The sequence below is a fragment of the Cetorhinus maximus genome, chromosome 4 (assembly GCF_964194155.1).
Source record: "Cetorhinus maximus chromosome 4, sCetMax3.hap1.1, whole genome shotgun sequence".
NCBI lineage: Eukaryota > Metazoa > Chordata > Chondrichthyes > Lamniformes > Cetorhinidae > Cetorhinus > Cetorhinus maximus.
In genome coordinates, this window is record NC_135882.1 from 101,554,727 (window position 1) to 101,573,862 (window position 19,136).

Genomic DNA, 19,136 nt, shown 5'->3' on the forward strand with positions numbered 1-19,136 from the left:
GCCCTTTCCTGTTGACATGTTCAAGACTAGAGCTGTATCTTTTGGAAACCCATGTCTTTCGACTATGTTGTTTGCCAACATGATGAAAAACATTGCTGAAAGCTTTACGATATTAATAATAAAGATAGGATTTAAACACGAATGTGTAATTGTTTCTAATACAGTCTTTTAAGAAGACAAGAGAAATATATAAATTAAATAGAATATATTATGAAGTGGTCCTCTTTAAAATTAGAAATGGATTATTTTCCCTCAGAGAAAATGCATCATGCAGTCCAAAAATAATTTATTTGGCACATTAACCTGTGTCAATATTAGAAATTTAATAGATATATTTGGAATATTTCAATGTATAAACATTGTCACATTACGCAAATATATGATTCTCCTTTATTCCTTTGCATCTGTGTTCTTGTCGGGAGGGCAGAGGAGGGAATCTGATAAAAGGGAAGCAAAGGTGAAGAAATGAATAGAGAAATTTAGAAAATAGAGAAATTTAGAAAATAACATGTCTTATGTCCTCTTCCAACTGAGATGGTTCTGTAACATGCTAACCCATGAACGCTGCACAAATGAACAATTAAACATGCACAAAATTTGCAAATGTGCGGTTACGGCAGATTCAGATTCACAGCTTTCTTTTTCTGACTGATGAGCTTCCTTAGAGGTCTGTACAGGGTAGCAATAACAAAGACACATTGTTAACTTGTAAAGCCAGCCAGAATCAAATGAATAGACTCACTGACAAGTCCCAAGCTGGTTGCCATTTATCTTTGTTGTCATTGGCACTGATGCCAGTGGTGTTCAGTTATTTACACTATGAGTTGCCTCTAATGGCAAGCACTTGCCACTGAGGGCGATCCCATAAATTAAGGAAGGGATTAAAAATAAGAGATTTGCTCTTTTAGTTTAATGGGGGATGGAAATTTCACTTCATGTATATTATCCATTAATGATCCAGATCTTGCAGCATTTATAATAAAACGTTTCTGAGCTTTTTTTCTCCAAGATGTTAATGCTTTATAAGCACAGCAGTACACTCTCCTTGCAGTGGAAAGCTTACTATGGTCTACCTCAGCTTTAGCTGGTTAATGTTCTTTGAAGAGAAGGTAGAGAAGAAACATGATAGAGGCGTTCAAAATTCTGAGGGGGTCTGGACAGAATAGAAAGGGAGAAACTGTTTCCATTAGTGGAAGGGTCGAGAACCAGGGGACACAGGTTGAAGGTGATTACCAAAAGAACTAGAAGTGATATGAGGAAAACCTTTTTAAACACAGTGAGTGGTTAGAATCTAGAATGCACTGCCTGAGAGTGTGGCAGTGGCAGATTCAATTGTGGCTTTCAAAAAATAAATTAGGTAATTATCTGAGGAAAAAAAAATTGAAAAAGTTACAGAGAAATGGAGGGTGAGTGGGACTAACTGAGAGCTCTTACTAACAGATGTCTCACACACAGGTTGAGCCAAGTGACCTTATTCTGCGCTGTATCCATTCTGTGATTCTATGATAAAAATTGGTGTGATGGTTGCAACACTTCACTTCATTTCAAAGCAGCACCTTGGAACTTTAGTTCTGCCACCTGCAGCTAAGGTCTAGAACTAAGGTAAAAAGAATATGCATCTCTGGATGAGTTTGCGCTTCATTTTGCAACTGAAACTCTTCCTTTGATTTCTCACTATCTTGAATCAAAGGCTCTTAATGGTGATGGGTTTTCAGCTAACCAAAGATAAAATCCAAATAATTGTTTGAAAATAAAGTAGGCTTGAATTGTGAACTAAATTTAAAAAAGCCAAGATTTTTGCCAGCCAAGGGAAATATTAAATTACTGAAGAAATTGCAATGGAATAATGTAAATGTGTTGAAGACCACATAAAAAGACACACTGCTTAATTCCTCCCCTTCAAAAGAAGCACGGTTCTTTATATTGATTGCTAACCAATACACAATTTCCCACACACCACCCATTATGTAAAGTACTTACGCATTTCTGCAAACAATTGTCTTCTTTCTGCCATGGTATTTTCTCTTCTGCCACGTTCTTCAATCATTCTAAAGGATACAAACCGAAACAAATGAGTAATCAGTCATCACTTTCTACTCCCAGGTACATTTTTACAGAACATAGTATGTCTTTCTTCTTAAACAGCATATTCCAGGTCCTATTTAGGCTGTAACAAAGAAAGACGACATACCTAAAATATCCAACGCCTTAACAAGAAACTTTTCCTCTTCCTTTCAGAGCTTCCTCTAGTTCATGACATCTTTGTCAATTCCTCCTTTGTCTCCACCTATCGCTGGCCTTCTATCCAGCTCCACTTGCCCCACCCCACTTAAACAGTATTAATTTCATCACATTTCCATTTCTCTTCAGCTCTGAAGAAGTCACACGGACTTGAAACGTTAGCTTTGTTTTTCTCTCCCCACAGATGCTGTCAGATCTGCTGAGTTTTCCCAGCATTTTCTGTTTTTGTTTCAGATTTCCAGCATCTGCAGTATTTTGCTTTTATCTTACACCTAAAATATTTATTATGTAACTCCGAACATCTCCAAGAAAATATCCTTACAGACTATTTGATGTACAGGCAAGACAGCGACACAGCCGGTTGATACATCAACAGGCTGTTTCATTGACTGGCAGGATGTGGGTTTGTGACTATGATTTCCCAAAAATTGGATTTCACGATCATCAGCAACTAAAGCAAGACACATCTTCAAAAGAGAAGAAAAGGGAAGAATGAAAAAAGTAAATTAAGAAAAGCAAATAAATCATTACAAGCCACTCCATCCAATTTTTGCACACCTCTGATGACCAACAGTAATGCAGACAGAGCCCATTTGATGCAAAATATTCATTTGTGGGAGGAGTAAAGAACTAAAAAAATAAGGTCACATGATAATTATGGATGTGGAAGCACACTTGGCCTATCTTATTTCATCCATCTAGGAAGATCCTGATGTCCCCCCATTCCAGCATCTAATGGTTTCTTAAATTACATGCTTCCATTACTCTGTCTTGAAGTTTACTCCAAACATTGAAAACTTATAATTCTCCTCCAGTTAGAGATACAAATTAAAGTTAGATTCTGTGGGGAAGCTAGGAGTGCTCTTCCCATTGGCCAAAAGTTGCAGATATTAGATTAGAAGTCATTAGTTGTGATGGTACAGGTGCACATACTTGGGCTAAATGTTGCAAAAGCTACCCGCAAAAAGGGCATAAAAATAGGGGTGCATCACTGAGGTCTTTGCACTTGCCAAGTGTTAGTATTTGTCACAGGACATTTGCTGGGGGTCATTTGTCGGGAGAGTTAGAAGGGCACTTGCCGGGACAGCACTTGCCAGGAGTAGGGCACTAGCTAGGAAGTTAGAAACAAAAACAAAAATTGCTGGAAAAACTCAGCAGGTCTGACAGCATCTGTAGAGAGAAAGGCAGAGTTAACATTTCGGACCGTATGACTCTTCTTCAGAACTTCAGTCATATGGACTCGAAACGTTAACTCTGTCTTTCTCTCCACAGATGCTGTCAGACCTGCTGAGTTTTTCCAGCAATTTTTGTTTTTGTTTCAGATTTCCAGCATCTGCAGTATTTTGCTTTTAGCCAGGAAGTTAGTACTTGCGTAGGGCATTACCAGTCGAAGGATATTTGTCAAGGGCTGAGGGGTTGCTGCAAGAACCCAGTATTAGAGATCAGTGAACCCAACATAGAGAGGAATACCAGGGCTAAAGTAATTGCCGAAAGAGAGTCAGATAGAACACTCAGCAGGCAGCTGTGAAGTGTGTGTAGCTTCAGCAGTTAAGGTAGACTAGGAAGTTGTGGATTGGAAAAGGATCCACAAGGGCTGAAATCTTAGAACTGCAAAGGGATTTATTTGTATGTTAGGGTTAAGTTGGCTAAGCTCAAATCCTAAAGGATGGTGTGAGTCAAGAGACCATCTTCAAGGAACCAAGAAGATAAGAGCCCAGAAGTCTCAGGATCCATGGGAAAGACAGACCAACACAAGTTGAACTTGTGTATTGTGCCATGCCTCAGCTATGAAATGTTAAGTATCGATCTTTATTGTCTAATAAACCTTGTCAGTTTGCATTCTAAATAAGTGATTGTCCTTTTTGCCAATATGGTTATTCCTCAAAAATAATTTTCTTATTATGGGATTGAGCATAGAGTCCAAATCCCTACACCCATCTGATTCATTGATGTCCTTTAGGGAAGGAAGTCTGTCATCCTTAACTGGTCTGGCCTACATGTGACTCCAGACCCACAGCAATGTGGTTGATTCTTAAATGCTCCTCGAAATGGCCATCAAGCCACTCAGTTGTATCAAAAGCACTACAAAGTCTACAAAAAGGAATGAGACCAGACAGATCACCTGGCATTGACCTAGGCACTGGAAACAATGGCAAACCCAGCCCTGTTGACCCTGCAAAGACCATCCTTACTAGCATATGGAGGCTTTTGCCAACATTGGGACACAGACTAGTCAAGCAGCAGGCTGACATAATCATACTCAGGGAATTGTACCTTACAGACAAGGTCCCAGACATCACCATCACCATCACCATCCCTGGGTATGTCCAGTTCCATTGACAGGACAGGCCCAGCAGTGATATGCAGTTGGGAAGAAGTTGCCCTGGGAGTTCCCAATTACTATGGACTCCATGAAGTCTCATGGCATCAGGTCAAACATGGGCAAGGAAATCTCCAGATTACCATCTGTCGCACCCATCCCCCTTCACCCCAGGTGATGAATCAGCACTCCTCCATGCTGAATTCCACTTGGAGGAAACACTTAGTGTGGCAATTCCACAACAAACGGATCAGATCTAAGCTCTGCAGTCCTGCCACATCCAGTTATGAATGACGGTGGACAATTAAACAACTCACTGGAGGAGCAGGCTCTACAAATATCCCCATCCTCAATGATCGGGGAGCCCAGCAGATCAGTACAAAAGACAAGACTTTTGCAACCATCTTCAGCTAGAAGTGTCAAGTGGATGATCCATCTCGGCCTCTTCCGGAGGCCCCCAGCATCACAAAAGCCAGTCTTCAACCAATTCGATTCACTCCACATGATATCAAGAAATGGCTGAAGGCACTGGATACTGCATAGGCTATGGGACTTGACAGCATTGCGGCAATAGTACTGAAGGCTTGTGCTCTAGAACTAGCTGTGCCTCTAGGCGTGTTGTTCCAGCGATAAAACTAACATCTACCAGGCAATGTGGAATATTGCCCAGGTATTTCCTGCCAACAGAAAGCAGGAAAGCAGGCCAAATACCGCCCCATCAGTCTACTCTCGATCATCAGTAAAACAATGGAAGGGGTCGTCGACAGTACTATCAAGCAGCACTTACTCGCAATAACCTGCTCACTGACACTTAGCTTGGGTTCCACCAGGGCCACTCAGCTTCTGACCTCATTATAGCCTTGGTCTAAATATGGACAAAAGAGCTGAAGAGGTGAGGCAAGAGTGACTGCCCTTGACATCAAGACAGCACTTGACTGAATGTGGCATAAAGGAACCCGAGAAAAACTGGAGACAATGGAAATCGGGGGAAAACTCTCCACTGGTTGGAGTCATACCTAGCACAAAGGAAGATGGCTGTGGTTGTTGGAGGTCAATCATCTCAGTTCCAGGACATCACTGCAGGAGTTCCTCAGGGTAGTGTCCTAAATCGAATCATCTTCAGCTGTTACATCAATGACTTTCCCTCCATCATACGGTCAGGAGTGGGGATGTTCACAGATGATTGCATAATGTTCAGCACCATTTGCGACTCCTCAGATACTGACGCAGTCTGGTGTTCATAAGCAGCAAGACCTGGACAAGATCCAGGCTTGGGCTGATAAGTGGCAAATTACATTCACACCACACAAGAGCCAGGCAATAACCAACTCCAAGAAGAGTGAATCCAATCATCTCCCTTTGATATTCAATGGCATTACCATCACTGAATCCCCCACTATCAACGTCCTGGGGGTTACCATTGACCAGAGACTGAAATACACGAGCCATAGATATATTGTGGCTACAAGATCAGGTCAGAGGCTGATAAATCTCCTGACTCCCCAGAACCTTTCCATCATCTACAAGGCACAAGTCAGTAGTGTAATGGAATATGCTCCACTTGCCTGGATGAGTGCAGCTCCAACAGCACCCAAGAAGATCGATGCCATCCAAGACAAATCAGCCTTCTTGATTGGCACTCCATCCACTACCTTCAACATTCACTCCCTCTATCACTGATGCACAGTGGCAGCAGTGTGTACCATCTACAAGATGCACTGCAGCAAATCACCAAGCTCCCTAGACAGCACCTTCCAAACGCATGGCCTCTACCACTTTGAAGGACAAGGGCAGTGGATGCATGGGAACACCGCCACCTGTAAGTTCCCCCCCAAGCCACACACCGTCCGAACTTGGAACTATATGGTGGTTCCTTCACGTCACTGCGTCAAAATCTTGGAACGCCTTTCCTAACAGCACTGTGAGTGTACCTACACCTCATGGCCTGCAGCGGTTCAAGAAGGCGGCTCACCACCATCTTCTCAAGGAATTTTAGGGATCGGCAATAAATACTGGCATAGCCAGTGATGCTCACATCTCATGAAATAAAATCTAATAGCCTGTTTCCAATCTTCTGATACACCCCCCACAGTGTCCATTGACTCCCTTGTAAAGAACACCAGTGCTTCACAAAGCTCTCACCAATTGTTTTCGCTGGCTGGAAAATCTAGAACACATGGTCACAGGCTTAGGATAAAGAGTCGATTGTTTCGGACTGACACAAGGAGAAATCTCTTCACTCAGAGTTGTGAATCTTTGGAATTCTCTGCCCCATAGGTTTGTGGATGCTGCATCATTGAGTATATTTAAGGCTGAGATAGACAGAAATTTGGTCTCTCAGGGATTCAAGGGGTATGGGGAGCAAGTGGGAAAATGGAGTTGAGGCAAATTATGTCATTTTCGTACTGAAAAGCGGAACAGACTCAAAGTGCATTCTGGCTGCGTGTGCTCCTATATCTTATTTTCTTATGTTCAACCTCTCTTAGCACTTTAGGAGGGTATGCTCCATTGGATGTTGTGTCATCCTACCCTCCTTTTCATTTTTCATTGACCTCTCTCCCTCCCACACTCTGCAAGGCAAAGTGATGCTGATTTGAACTGCCATTCATCTGACTCTACTAACCCTTGTCCTTCTTTCCAGATCCATTAGAAGTAATGGGGCCAGCTGCAGCAGAGGAGGATGAAACCAGACTTCCTGAAGACATACTTGACCCTGCATACTTTAGAGGGTCAGTTAGGAGTCTGCTCTAGGAAGTTCACCAACCCCCCAGCTCGGCCTCCCTGTAATGATGCGCGGTTTGGTGTTGTCGGTGCTCAGCTGCTTCTCTCAGGAATACACGGTGGGGACTCCGCTCCGCTGAAGCTGCTGGACTCGTACCTGCTGTACATGGCGCTGAGCAGAGTAACTCAGTTCCTTTACCGCGCGCTGGTTGGTACTTTCCCCTTCAACTCCTTCCTGTCCAGATTCATCGCCTGTGTGGGGGCCTTCGTGCTGGCAGTTTTCTTGTGGATACAGATCAACCCTCAGAACAAAGGAGGTTTCATTGGCATCTCACCTGAGCGACCATTTGCAGACTTCCCCTTTGCCAGCACCATTCTTCATCTAGTGGTGATCAACTTCATAGGTTGAGTGTACACATTGTCATGCAGCGGAAATAATGAGAGGGACCGGAACTCGTATTGCCGCTGCAAGGGATCTGTTTGAACTTTGTTTACACATTTTGATTTATTCCGTATATACATATAAAAAATAAAAAATCTTTTACAAAAAAAACCATAAGGAACAGCTGTAGAGGTCATATGTGTCAACTTCAAGGGATGAGCTTATAGAAGACTGACAGTTGTGCATCATTATTTTCTCAGTGCATTGGACAGCCTACTCCCGAACCTATATACAATGTTGAACAGTGTGCAAGGGTCCACATTGAACTTATGTGGAATCATTGCAAAGGCCATGGAAACCATGAAGTCAACAATTGAGGCTGTGGTCACCTCTATGCCCATTGCATGGGACCCTCAGTTCTGAAGCCTTTGGTGACAGATTTGATAGCTTTAATAAAAGCTTGAGCTGCTGCCATTGACTCTGGGTTCCAACAGACATGAAAAGCATGGTTAAGGATTTCCAAAATGCACATCACCCCTCAATTCTGCATACATAGTGGACTATTGTGTCATTTTCTGCTGTGTCCAACCTGTCTTGTGTATTCACTTGCCCCAAAGCTGTTAACATGTTTTTAAAGCTCCTGCCATTCATGACATTCACATTCGCAAGTTTCACTGCCTATTCTTCACTATCAGGGAAAGGCCTGTAATGGTACACCAGTAACGGGCTGAGAGATGAACCCAAAATCCAAAACTGACAGACTGACACTTTCAGCTCTAAACAGGGTCTAACATTTAACTTGCTAAACCCAGGAAGTTTAATTGCCTCTGGCAGCAAAAAATGCTATGTCATTTATCCTGTAGCATTGTTCTAATGGTGCTTTTGCATTGGAGTGACCTAATTATATGGAGGTATGCCATGGGTGATTTAAAGCACAATGCTGTAGCAGAGTAGAGGGAGCTTTGTTTTTTTCATTGGAAGTGACTGAATACGAATAAAAGGGAGAATAACTGTTCAATTCCTGTCACGGACATTCCTCCCCCCATAATTAAAAAATACATCCCACTCCCAAGTATTAGCAAAAATCCATAATCCTCTTTTTAATAAATGAATTTGCTTCATGGTTGTTTTATTGTACACATATTAACTAAAATGTAGCTACAATGGTATACATCTAATAATGACTAATACTGAGATTGTGTGTGTATATTACATGTGCTTGGGAGTGAAAATGGTATTTCCATAAACACTAATTGGCTGATAGTGAATCAGCAGCCTCAGTTACGCTATGCCAAATTTTCTTTTCCAGACTTGAGGCCTCAGCTGGACCATAGAATCCAATTCTGGACACCACGACACAGTTGGGATGTCAAGACCTTGGAGAGGATGCAGAGACTTACTGGTGGACTCCTGTTATGAGTAGAGACTAGAGAAACTGGGATTATTCGCCTTAAAGCAGGGAAAGTTAAGAGATTTAGTAGCGATGTTCAAAATGATGAAAGGTTTTGATAATGTAAATAAGAAACTGTTCCACTGTGCCAGAGGGTCAGTAACCAGAGGACAGAGATTTAAGGTAACTGACAAAAATGAAACAGGGGGGAGTTGAGAATTTTTATTACACAGCGAGTTGTTGATCGGACATACGCTACCTTAAAGAATGGTGGAAATAGACTGAATAGTAATTTGTAAAAAGAATTGGGATACAGGTATATACTTGAAAAGGATAAAAATTGTATTGCTATAGGGAAAGAGCAATGGGCTGGAACTGGATAGCTCCTTCAAAGAGTTGCCACAGACACAGTGGGTTGAATAACCTCCAAGAAAATAAAATCAGGCACCGTGTATAACGGGCTACCAATTCATTATGAACCTGCTATTGATGAAGACAAATTTCATCCCTTAAATGTTTTAGTTTACCTTGCTTATTTTCTGCAGAAAAAAGTCTGTGCATATTAATAAACAAATTCTGGAATTATAGTTGTGCTGTTTCTATATAGTGCAAATAATCTGTGCTGTATTACATAGAAGAGATTGGAATAGAAAATGCAAGTCTAGTGTATTTTTAGAACTCAGATAATAATGTTCTTTAAAGTGGTGTCATTGATAGACTTTCAGTTCTAATGCTCTGTTCCTGTAATCCTTTTATTAGTTTCTGCTTAGCCTAGCTAATCCTACCTGGCTACACTTTGTTTTTTTAAACCAGTTTCCGAATTCCTTTAAAGGTCTTTATCCAGGCAGGCAGGAAGGGCCTTTAGGCCTACTTGGAGCACTGGCACCCGAGCCTGCCATTGGGTGCCTGCCACCAGGCAGTTGATCTGCCTTTACCCTTCGTGTCAGGAAACTGGAGGCCAACTGGAAAATCCCAGTCAGTCTCCTAATCGCAACTTTAACAAGGCTATTAATTAACTTAACTGCCTTCTTGCCTCATGTGGGTGGGAGGCATTCCCAGGCCCTTAACTTGCCTCCTCCAAAGTGGCTGACGCCTGGAAGGCATCCCGAGTGATGTGTTGGCCGTGCTGGTACTTCCTGGTGACCCCACCCACATTCCTGACTTCGGATGGTGGGGTGGGTAGTGAAAATTCAGCCTATGGAGTAGATCAAGCCCTATGATACTCAGAATTCTCTTTTGAATCCATACACCACAAGAAAAGTAGCAACAATCTCTTTGATGACAGTGAAGGGTAATTGTTATTATCTAAAAATTGTGCAAAATTACTGATTCCTTATTTCAGGACACTCCAAGAAGCTATGTTCTTCCTGCAGTTGTAATATGAACTACTCCAACCAAGCATATATCTTTGGATTCATAATACTTTAATGTGGACCATTTACACATTTACCATTCTGATAAAACTGGGCCAGATTTTCACCACTGAGGGGGGAAGCTCAAGTCAGGAAATTTCCCGACTCAACAGATCGATCACCTTTAAAAGCCATATTTGTGTTCCGGAGGGGCGGGGGCAGTTTAGACAGGCTGGTTAGAAGGCTGGCCTCAGTTCTCTGAGACTCCAGCCCAGCTGTATAAAAGACCCCCACTCCTCACCTTTTCATGCCATTCTCCATGTCACCTCCATAGCCACTCACCCAGCATACACTATGGGCAGACCTCAGGGGCCATGTGGAGATGAAAAAGAATTAAACTAACAACCTAAGAGTGCTCTCATTCATACACATTTGATACTGAACAAAACTCCCACTCATGAAACCCATTCAAAAAATTTTTAAATCTGAAATCTTCACACGATGGATTTAACACAGGCTTTAACAAGGCCTCAACCAGCTTAATTGGCCTGTTTCAGTGCGTAAGCGAGCTTTCATGTCTGCATTCCCCCAGCCTTCAGAAAAGTTATGACATTGAGAGCGGAGGTGGGATGTCCAGATGTATGATATCGCCACTATTTTTCCTGGAGGCCACCTGCCTCCATTCTTACCCAATTTGGACCCCGAAAATATGGCCCATAAAGTCATTATGGTTACCTAATAAAAAGTCCTCTTATAAAACAACGTGCCCTCCGTCTCATCATGGACAACATCACAGTACCTCTGCTAATATTATACAGGGCAGAATTTTATGTACCGCGGGTGGGCGCCTGACCTGATCGGGCGTAAAATAGCGTACGATGACGTTGGGCGAGTGTCCTGAAGTCATCGCACACTTGCACAATATTTCGGTCAGCAGTGTGCCCACCGACAATTAAAAGGCCTATTAAGGCCATTAATGTATTAATTAAATGCGATTTTTCACTGCCCATCCAACGTTACGGTTGGCGGATAGGTGAATCGGCCAGGCGGCCTTTGGAATTTTGAGGAAACCTCAACCACGGGCGAGATAAGGTTTCCGATATTAATTAAGAAAAATGTTTTGACCAGAATTTTTATAATCTATACGTTCAAGTGAGGGAGTCTGATGTGTGGACATTTTTTCCTGCATTTCCAAATCTTTATTTCATGATTTAAAATTCTTCAACTCCCTGAGGCAACCCTCTGCCTTCATGGAGCTTTCATTATGCGCTCCCATGCACCCATGCAGACTTCAGCGCTCGCTCTCCTCCTGCTCCCACCCTGGTAGCGCTGAGCCTTTCAGTGTGCATTTCACATTGGCTGGCCATTAATTGGTCAGCCAGTGTGAAATTGCGGTCGGGGGCCGTTTGCGGGCGGTGGCCTGTTTCCCGGCCGCTTCCGGGCCCACCTACCACGCCCGCCCGACGACCCAAAAATCCTGCCCGTAATGTTTAAACAAGTTAACTTTTAATACAAATAATATTCCTGAATGGGTTAACATCAACAGCTACCAACATAATTCAATGTATTACATTCACAGTTTCTTAGTAACCTTGGAGGCATACATTGAATTAGAGTTCTAATCCATATCTCTTTTTTTCCCCTAGAAATCAGACACTAGCTTCAGATTAGAGTAAATTCCACATTCCTCCATTCCCAGTGGGAAAACTGTGCTCAAAGAGTTGGTGACAGGGCATAAACATGATAACTAGAATTTATTGAACCTATGGATCATGGAAGTTGCCCATTATTTCTTGACTTACTGCTTCACATCTGCTTCCTCTCACTGTGCCAGAACTCTGATCATTGTCTCCAGCTTTTCCAGCTTTAATGCACATAAACCTCTCACTGACAAATTCCACAGGGTAAATTTAGATGGACTCCCACAATATGGCTGAGATATAATATGGTTACTTGGCATCATTTTCTGTAGTGAAGTCTGATGCAGAGTTATCAATTGTCAGGTTGGTGCTAAAGTTAAAGGCATCAAAGTGTATAAGGATGTAACCCTAATTACAATAAAAAAACCATAAAATAGATAAGAATAAAAGCAAAATACTGAAGATGCTGGAAATCTGAAATAAAAACAGAAATTACTGGAAATACCTAGCAAGTCTGGCAGCAACTGTGGAGAGAGAGAAACATAGTTAGTGGCAGCAGGGTTGGCGGGGGGGACTTTCTGGAGGCCACAAGATTGGGAAACCTGGGGCAGAATTTTACATTTGTCGGTCAGGCGGCCGATTGCTGCTGGCGAAACAGGCCGCACAGCCATTTTCCGCGGGTGGGCCAATTAAGACCCGCACCGCGGCTTTGCGACTCCCATGGAGAACGGGAAAATAGTCGTGGGGGCGGGCAGCCTCAGACTGCTGGTTCCAAGGGGAGCCAGCAGCCTGTTTAAAGAGTGGCCAGGCAGCCTGCTTGAGGCAGTGCACCATGGCCACTCAGAGAGGTAGAAATGCTCCAAGGAGGGCAGAGGAGGAGTAGGTGGAGGAGGAGGGGGGCAGGCTGCAGGAGAGGCCAGCGGGGTAGCCACTGTGCACCCAGATTCTCGGACGCATGCTTTGCTGTCCTCCTGGAAGAAGTGGGCCAGCGACGTGATGTTCTGTATCCTGAGGATGGGAGGAGGAGGGCCCCCCATGTTACCAGCCAGGCATGGGAGGAGGTGGGTGCGACAGTGCTGAAAACGCTTCAATGATTTGCTGTGCTCCAGACGGGTGAGTACCATGTCTGTCTGGGCTATTTGAGGCAGAAGGCAGCCTTAGACTTTGCCCCCCTCCCCCACTCCCCCCACCATGTATGGCTGCTGTTACTGCATAGGGCATCTGTCGCACGCTGGGTGGACAAATGGGTACTGACAAAGCTTACATCAGCCTTAGTGGTTGAGGAGAAGAAGGTCTTTCTGCGCAGCATATGTTGGTTTCTGTGGCATTTGAGTAGTTTGGGGGCAAGCTGCAGGGGAGGCCGGTAGACACATACTCAGAACTCCAACACATGTCATATTGATGGTAATGACATTGTCCAAGGGGTGCCTCAAGGTCTTTTGGGCAAATCCCATCTGCTGGCATTGGCGCCGCACCTATTTGATCCTCTTTGCCATGGGTGCAAGGACCCGTGTGCTATTCAAAGTGATGGACGCTGAATGTGTCCAAGGGGACCGTTGGGGGAGGGATTTGGGACCAGCCGTATTACCTTCTGGGGACTCATCACTAGTAGTGTGGACAGGAGCCACTGGAGGCCTCAGATGGCCCACTGTGGTTGGGGTGCGGCGTGCACGTGCAGAGTACATGAGCGACCTGCCCCAATAAATCCTCTTATGTGTTTTGCAGGCAAAAAGTAACCACAATGCCCGGGAGCGCCTGAGGACTGGAGGCGGGCGCGCTCTCCTCCAGCGCCTCACACCCTTCGAGGAGCAGGCCATGGAGCTGGGCAGGAGGCAGGAGGCCAGGGCAGCCGAAGGCGGCGAGGCTGGGGTCCAGCGGGCAGGTATTTGAGGTCCACAGTCCCATCCACGCTGTGTGCCCACCATCCAAACCACTGATGGTTGCTGCAATCGTTAATGCTGCAACACTGCTCATTCACGACTGAGACATTCTGACGTCTGGGTCATACAGGAGGGACCCTGGTCCCCTTGAGGAACAGCCTCTCCACCACCTTCCAAAGTCACCTTACCCCATTTGTGACCACTATCACCATGGTCTCGCATGCCATTGGATTGCCGCTGCACACCCAAAGACTTATTCCATTTTCGGGGGTTTGGGACCTCCTGCACCCTTTCAGCCAATGCGCCCCACATTACTTTGTCCAGAAGGTCCTCAGCACCTCAGCTGTGAACCTCATGGCACTCAACTTAGATGAATGCCACCACGTTACTCATCCCTGCACCGAGGGGAAATGTTGCCTTCTAGCCACCCAGTCTATGCCCCTCCTTACAGAATGAAGGGCAATAATATGACCTCTCAATCTCCTGAGTTCGGCGGAAAATGACACAACTGTTTGAAATGTTTCCTCAGCGGTGCAGCTATCCAGGGAACAATGCATCCACATCAGATACCTCTGCACTCTCCCCTCTCCTCTGGTTCTTTGCAAGCCATGTGCCATTCATGAGGTCATCTAACCAGCCTGTTTGCATGTGCGTTTAATGCTTGGGGCCCATCTTGACTCATTTGGACCTCACCAATGTTCTTCTTTTAAGGGTCTTTAAGGGTGAGCGACTTATGAGGCTGGGGGGGGAAGGGATGAAAGGTTGAAGTGAATGCACGCTAAATGATGCACAGTCCCTGTTAATTTCAGCATCACCATCAGAGCGACCCACACGACCGCACCGCAGCACCCCCTCCACACCTGAGGGGTAACATGTGCAACTTGCGGCACATCATTTCAGCCAGCCAGGCACCAGCGCAGACACACACACCTCGGAGGGGACTTTATCGTCGGTTAGTATCCCGGGTCACAGTGGAGAGGGCACATCACGATCGCTGGAGGAGATGGTAGGGGCAGAGAGTGCTGATGGCGCCAGCAGCCGGAGGGCTACAGGGGACGAGGCACATGCTGAGTCCGGCACTGATGACATGCCTCTGGAGTTGTCCCCATTGCAGCAGCTGCAGGAAAGGCAGCAGGAAGTGCGTTTGCATCTGGCAGGGTTGCATGAGGGAATGCTTCAGTTGCTCTCTGCGACGGAGGAGTCTAGGCAGAGTGCACGTGAAGAATCCGCCCTCAGGGCAAAGCATCAGGATTCCTTCAATGCGAGATTGGCGACTCTCATCGAGAGGGGCTTCCACCAAATGGATCAAAATATGATTGGGTTACGCTCTGACCTGCAAGCCCTCACAGCGGTTCTGGGCACAGGTGGTGTTTTCCATTGTGGGAGATGTGTGGACACCAAGCGCCGGTACTCGGTGCCCATGCATCTGCGGTGAGCAGGGAGATAGATTTGGACCTCATGTCGGAGGAGGATTGATTTGGGTGCGTGGAGTTCGTGCTGCACACAATTGGCCGATCAAAGGGATTCTCTAATAATTAGTTAAATGGATGAGAGCCATGGATGAGCATGCTGCCATATGTATATCTGCCCTCTTCACACAATGCAATTACTGCCATAACCATGGGTCTCATTCACCCAATATTTCTGCAACGTTGGGAGCAGAAGGAGAATGCAAAGGAGAGCTCTTGCTCTCCAACAACAGAGGCCACAAGGCCAACAGCAGGTAGCATCAGAGGGGGAGACTGGTTCCAATACAGACATCTAGGGAAGGCATCAACAAAGATGGACACGGGCGCATCAATGCAGCCAGAAGATAAGAACAAACTATTTCTACATGTCAGAGAGGTGATGCTAGAGAAGTCTGAGGGTGTCCCGTGAAACGGTCACTGAGGTATGTTGGGATTGTTCATCAAGACGTGCAGCCATGTGAATTTGATGGGAAACCCATGCCAGTGGCCCTCAATGTTACAGAGGTACTCAATTTCTTTGCTAACAATGATTTCCAGAATGTAACGAGCAACATATGTGGCATCTCACAGGCTGAAACACATAGTTGCCCTATTTAGTCATGCCAATAATTTTATTCACTTCACCGCCGATGAAGAAAGCCAGACGGCCAGGTCAGCCATGTTTGGTGTCATAGCTCAGTTTCCTCATGTGCAAAGTGTCATCGGCAACACTCGTGGCCATAAAAGTTCCCTAGGAATAGTCAGCAGGATGAGGAGACGATGCTAACCCTAGGGGTCTCCTGAAAGGGAGGCCCCAGGGCATTTGGCACGCGCTCCTCCTCCATCTGGGTGCACAATCACACCTTCCCGTCTTCCTGAGGGGAAGAGCCTCCTGGACGTTGGTCTAGGGGCCTCAACCTCTTCCCGCCTAGCCACTGCTGTACTAAGCCCATGGCTAGAGCAATGGAATGCTGGTGAGAGTGCATATGGATCAAATGCTTGACCTGGCTCTCTATGAATGAAGCCATGTGCTCAAATGCCTGAGACATGGCAGAACTCATGGCTAGCATGAACTCCTCCAAACCCCACAAAAAGCTGCGCATAATCCCTGACATCTTCATCAGGCTCCTCTCATGACTGCGACCTACTGCTTGGATGGCGATGACCCGTAGCGCAGAACAAAACAAATCACATTAAGAATCATCACAGTTTGAGCACTTCATCGCAACCATCCTATATGCCTATTTGCCACCAGCAGGATGAAAGCCTGTTTCTCCTTATTCCTGGCCCATCCAGCCTGGCCGTCTGCACCAGATCACGCTCCCTCCTGGCCAGCGATTTCTATCGCCTCCTCCTCTGCTGCTGTAAGGAGCTTGAGGTCTGAAACTCCTCCTCCTGTCCATCTCCTCTCGCGGGAATTATGGGTCTACCTTTCTTGCATGACAAATTGCTGAGTTAATGACATGTCATATGATACCTAATCCCCTTGTCTGCATGCATCCCCATCACAAATACTGTGATACTTTGTGTTCAGGTGCACACAAAAGGCATACTTTCACATTCCTTGGTCTCAATTGCCATGCGGCACCAAGACCGATTACGTATTCACTCTTCTGGCATAGCTGTGATGTGAGAAAAATCTTTTTCATACAACGAATGGTTCGGGTCTGGAATGCACTGTCTGGAAGTGTGGTGGAGGCAGGTTCAATCACGGCATTCAAGAGGGCATTAGATGATTATTTGAATAGAAACAATGTAAAGGGTACGGGGAAAAAGGCAGGGCAATGGCATTAGGTCATAATGCTCATTTGGAGAGCCGGTGCAGACACAATGGGCCGAATGGCCTCCTTCTGTGTCGTTAAGATTTTGTGATCCTGTCCATTCCACATATACATTACTGATGATCACATAAGAGACTCTTACTGAAGATGTGACGCTGGCAATTGCCCTTGTAGAGCGGAGTAGGTCATTGAACTGTTTCCTGCACTGCGCCCAGGTTCGATGCATTACCCCACAGTTGCTCAGCTCCTCTGCCACCTCCATCCACCTTCTGATGCCAACAGCAGGAAAAAGCATCTCCCGTCTTTCCCTGATGGCCTGGAGGAGAATCTGTAGAGAGGCATGGCTGAATTATGGAATTGGTCTGGTACAGCGGTCAGACATTGTATCTGATGGGGTCTTTGGATTAAAGTCAGAAGAATCTCTCATATTGGAGCATTTTGGCAGTGATGCTACAGCTTCCCTGTTGAACAGAAGGCTCTTTAATAGCCTGCCCATAGCTGCAGCATTGTCAGCAGTTAACAGGTTTCACCAATGAAAAACCTCCCGCGCCACTCAATCGCACATGTTTCCTATGCACGCTGGCCAGAAATTTAAATTTGATTTATAATCACCTGGGCAACAGCAAAAATAGACACCTGAAGTGGCACACACTTCTGATTATGCTCTTGGGAACGTTAAGCTGTTGACAAAATCCCCCCCAACGTTGAGTTGAATACAAATATAGAACTGGCAGCTCTATTGAATGGCAGCACCAACAAGGGAGGCAGTAGCTGCTGCCAGTACAACATCCACCTGAGGCCTAGGGTCGTCGCTGGATCCCAGACCACAAGTGGGCAGGGGGGGGGTTTGCGGGGGCGGGGGAGGGTGGTGAGCAGCAAGGGCGTGGGAGGGGGTGGCTCTCATGCTAGGTACCTCGATCAGGAACCCAGTGCTTTTGAACGAGGGACACCCTTAGGAACCCGCAAGCAATCCCACACAGGAATGCTTTTGCCGTGCTCCCTGCATGACAAGGCCCCCACCCACCACTGGATTAATAACGGCAATGGGAAGATAAGGCTGCCAAGGGCCTCAATTGACTGCGGGGTGGAAGGCTGTTCACAGATCTTCCCGCCATGGACTTAAACTGGGGTGGAGGCGGAATGGTGGTGGGGCCCCACCCACCAACTGCCTGCCTGATTAAATGCCCTCCCTGCCTCCAAATTCGCGACGAGGGAAGGCATTAAGTTCCACTCTCTAATTTTGTCTTGAATTAAATCTATTCTGGTACCCCAAGTAAACATCTGCATAAGTGGCACATATCTCTCCTCGCAATGTTTTCACTTCCTGCAATTTGCTGGAGATTAACAAATTCTGCCCTGAAGGAAAGCTACTGTGAATGTCACGTCTATGAAATCAAAGTGTGTTTGTGTCTGTTATGTTGGTGAACAGCATAAAAAGAATCCCAAAATGTATTTGAGCAAAGCTGGTTTAGCATGCAAAATTCAAGCCTACAAAACTGCCCTCTCATTGTGTACCAAATAGGGTACATTAGTAAAACTTCAACCTCTCGCCAACATATTGGAATGTTGGCACAAAAGTCATACAAAGAACAACACCCTGTGAATTCTTTACATGGTGTTCATATCGCTTCTCAAAACAAACTAGTGGATACAGAAAGCTCAGATGTGGAATGTACTTTTGGATGTTCAAATGTTCTAGTTGTTAAGGCTACTTTTTGTATATTTACATTGTTCATTTTCCCTTTTCAATCAGATCAATGTAGATTTTGGATAAGAAGATGCCAGATTCAACAGGGCTGTCTTTATAGTGAGGGCACTATTACTGAGAAGGTTAAGCATAAAAGTAACTGATTCTACAAAACATAGCTAGTGTAATGTGGGCTGCGTAGGCAAGTGAACTTTTTCCCTCTTTTTAAGAAAATAATTCTTCTTTGAGCTTTACCAGGAGAGCTGGCTTCCTCAGGTGCAAAATCTTAACTGA

At 45.2% G+C, this 19,136-nt stretch overlaps 1 protein-coding gene and 1 pseudogene across 21 annotated transcripts in view; one reads left to right on the top strand and one right to left on the bottom strand.

The window, feature by feature from the left end:
* dtna (dystrobrevin, alpha) overlaps window positions 1-19,136 on the bottom strand; it is a 437,527-nt gene that overhangs the window by 207,362 nt on the left and 211,029 nt on the right. For all 21 annotated transcript variants that reach the window (XM_078540552.1, XM_078540563.1, XM_078540570.1 and 18 more), the window contains exon 2: window positions 1,981-2,048. In XM_078540552.1, the coding sequence (XP_078396678.1) occupies window positions 1,981-2,047 (67 nt within the window). In that variant the 5' untranslated portion in view covers window position 2,048. The remainder of the gene's footprint in view (window positions 1-1,980; window positions 2,049-19,136) is intronic.
* Window positions 7,348-7,691, top strand: LOC144679343 (dolichyl-diphosphooligosaccharide--protein glycosyltransferase subunit DAD1 pseudogene; annotated as a pseudogene).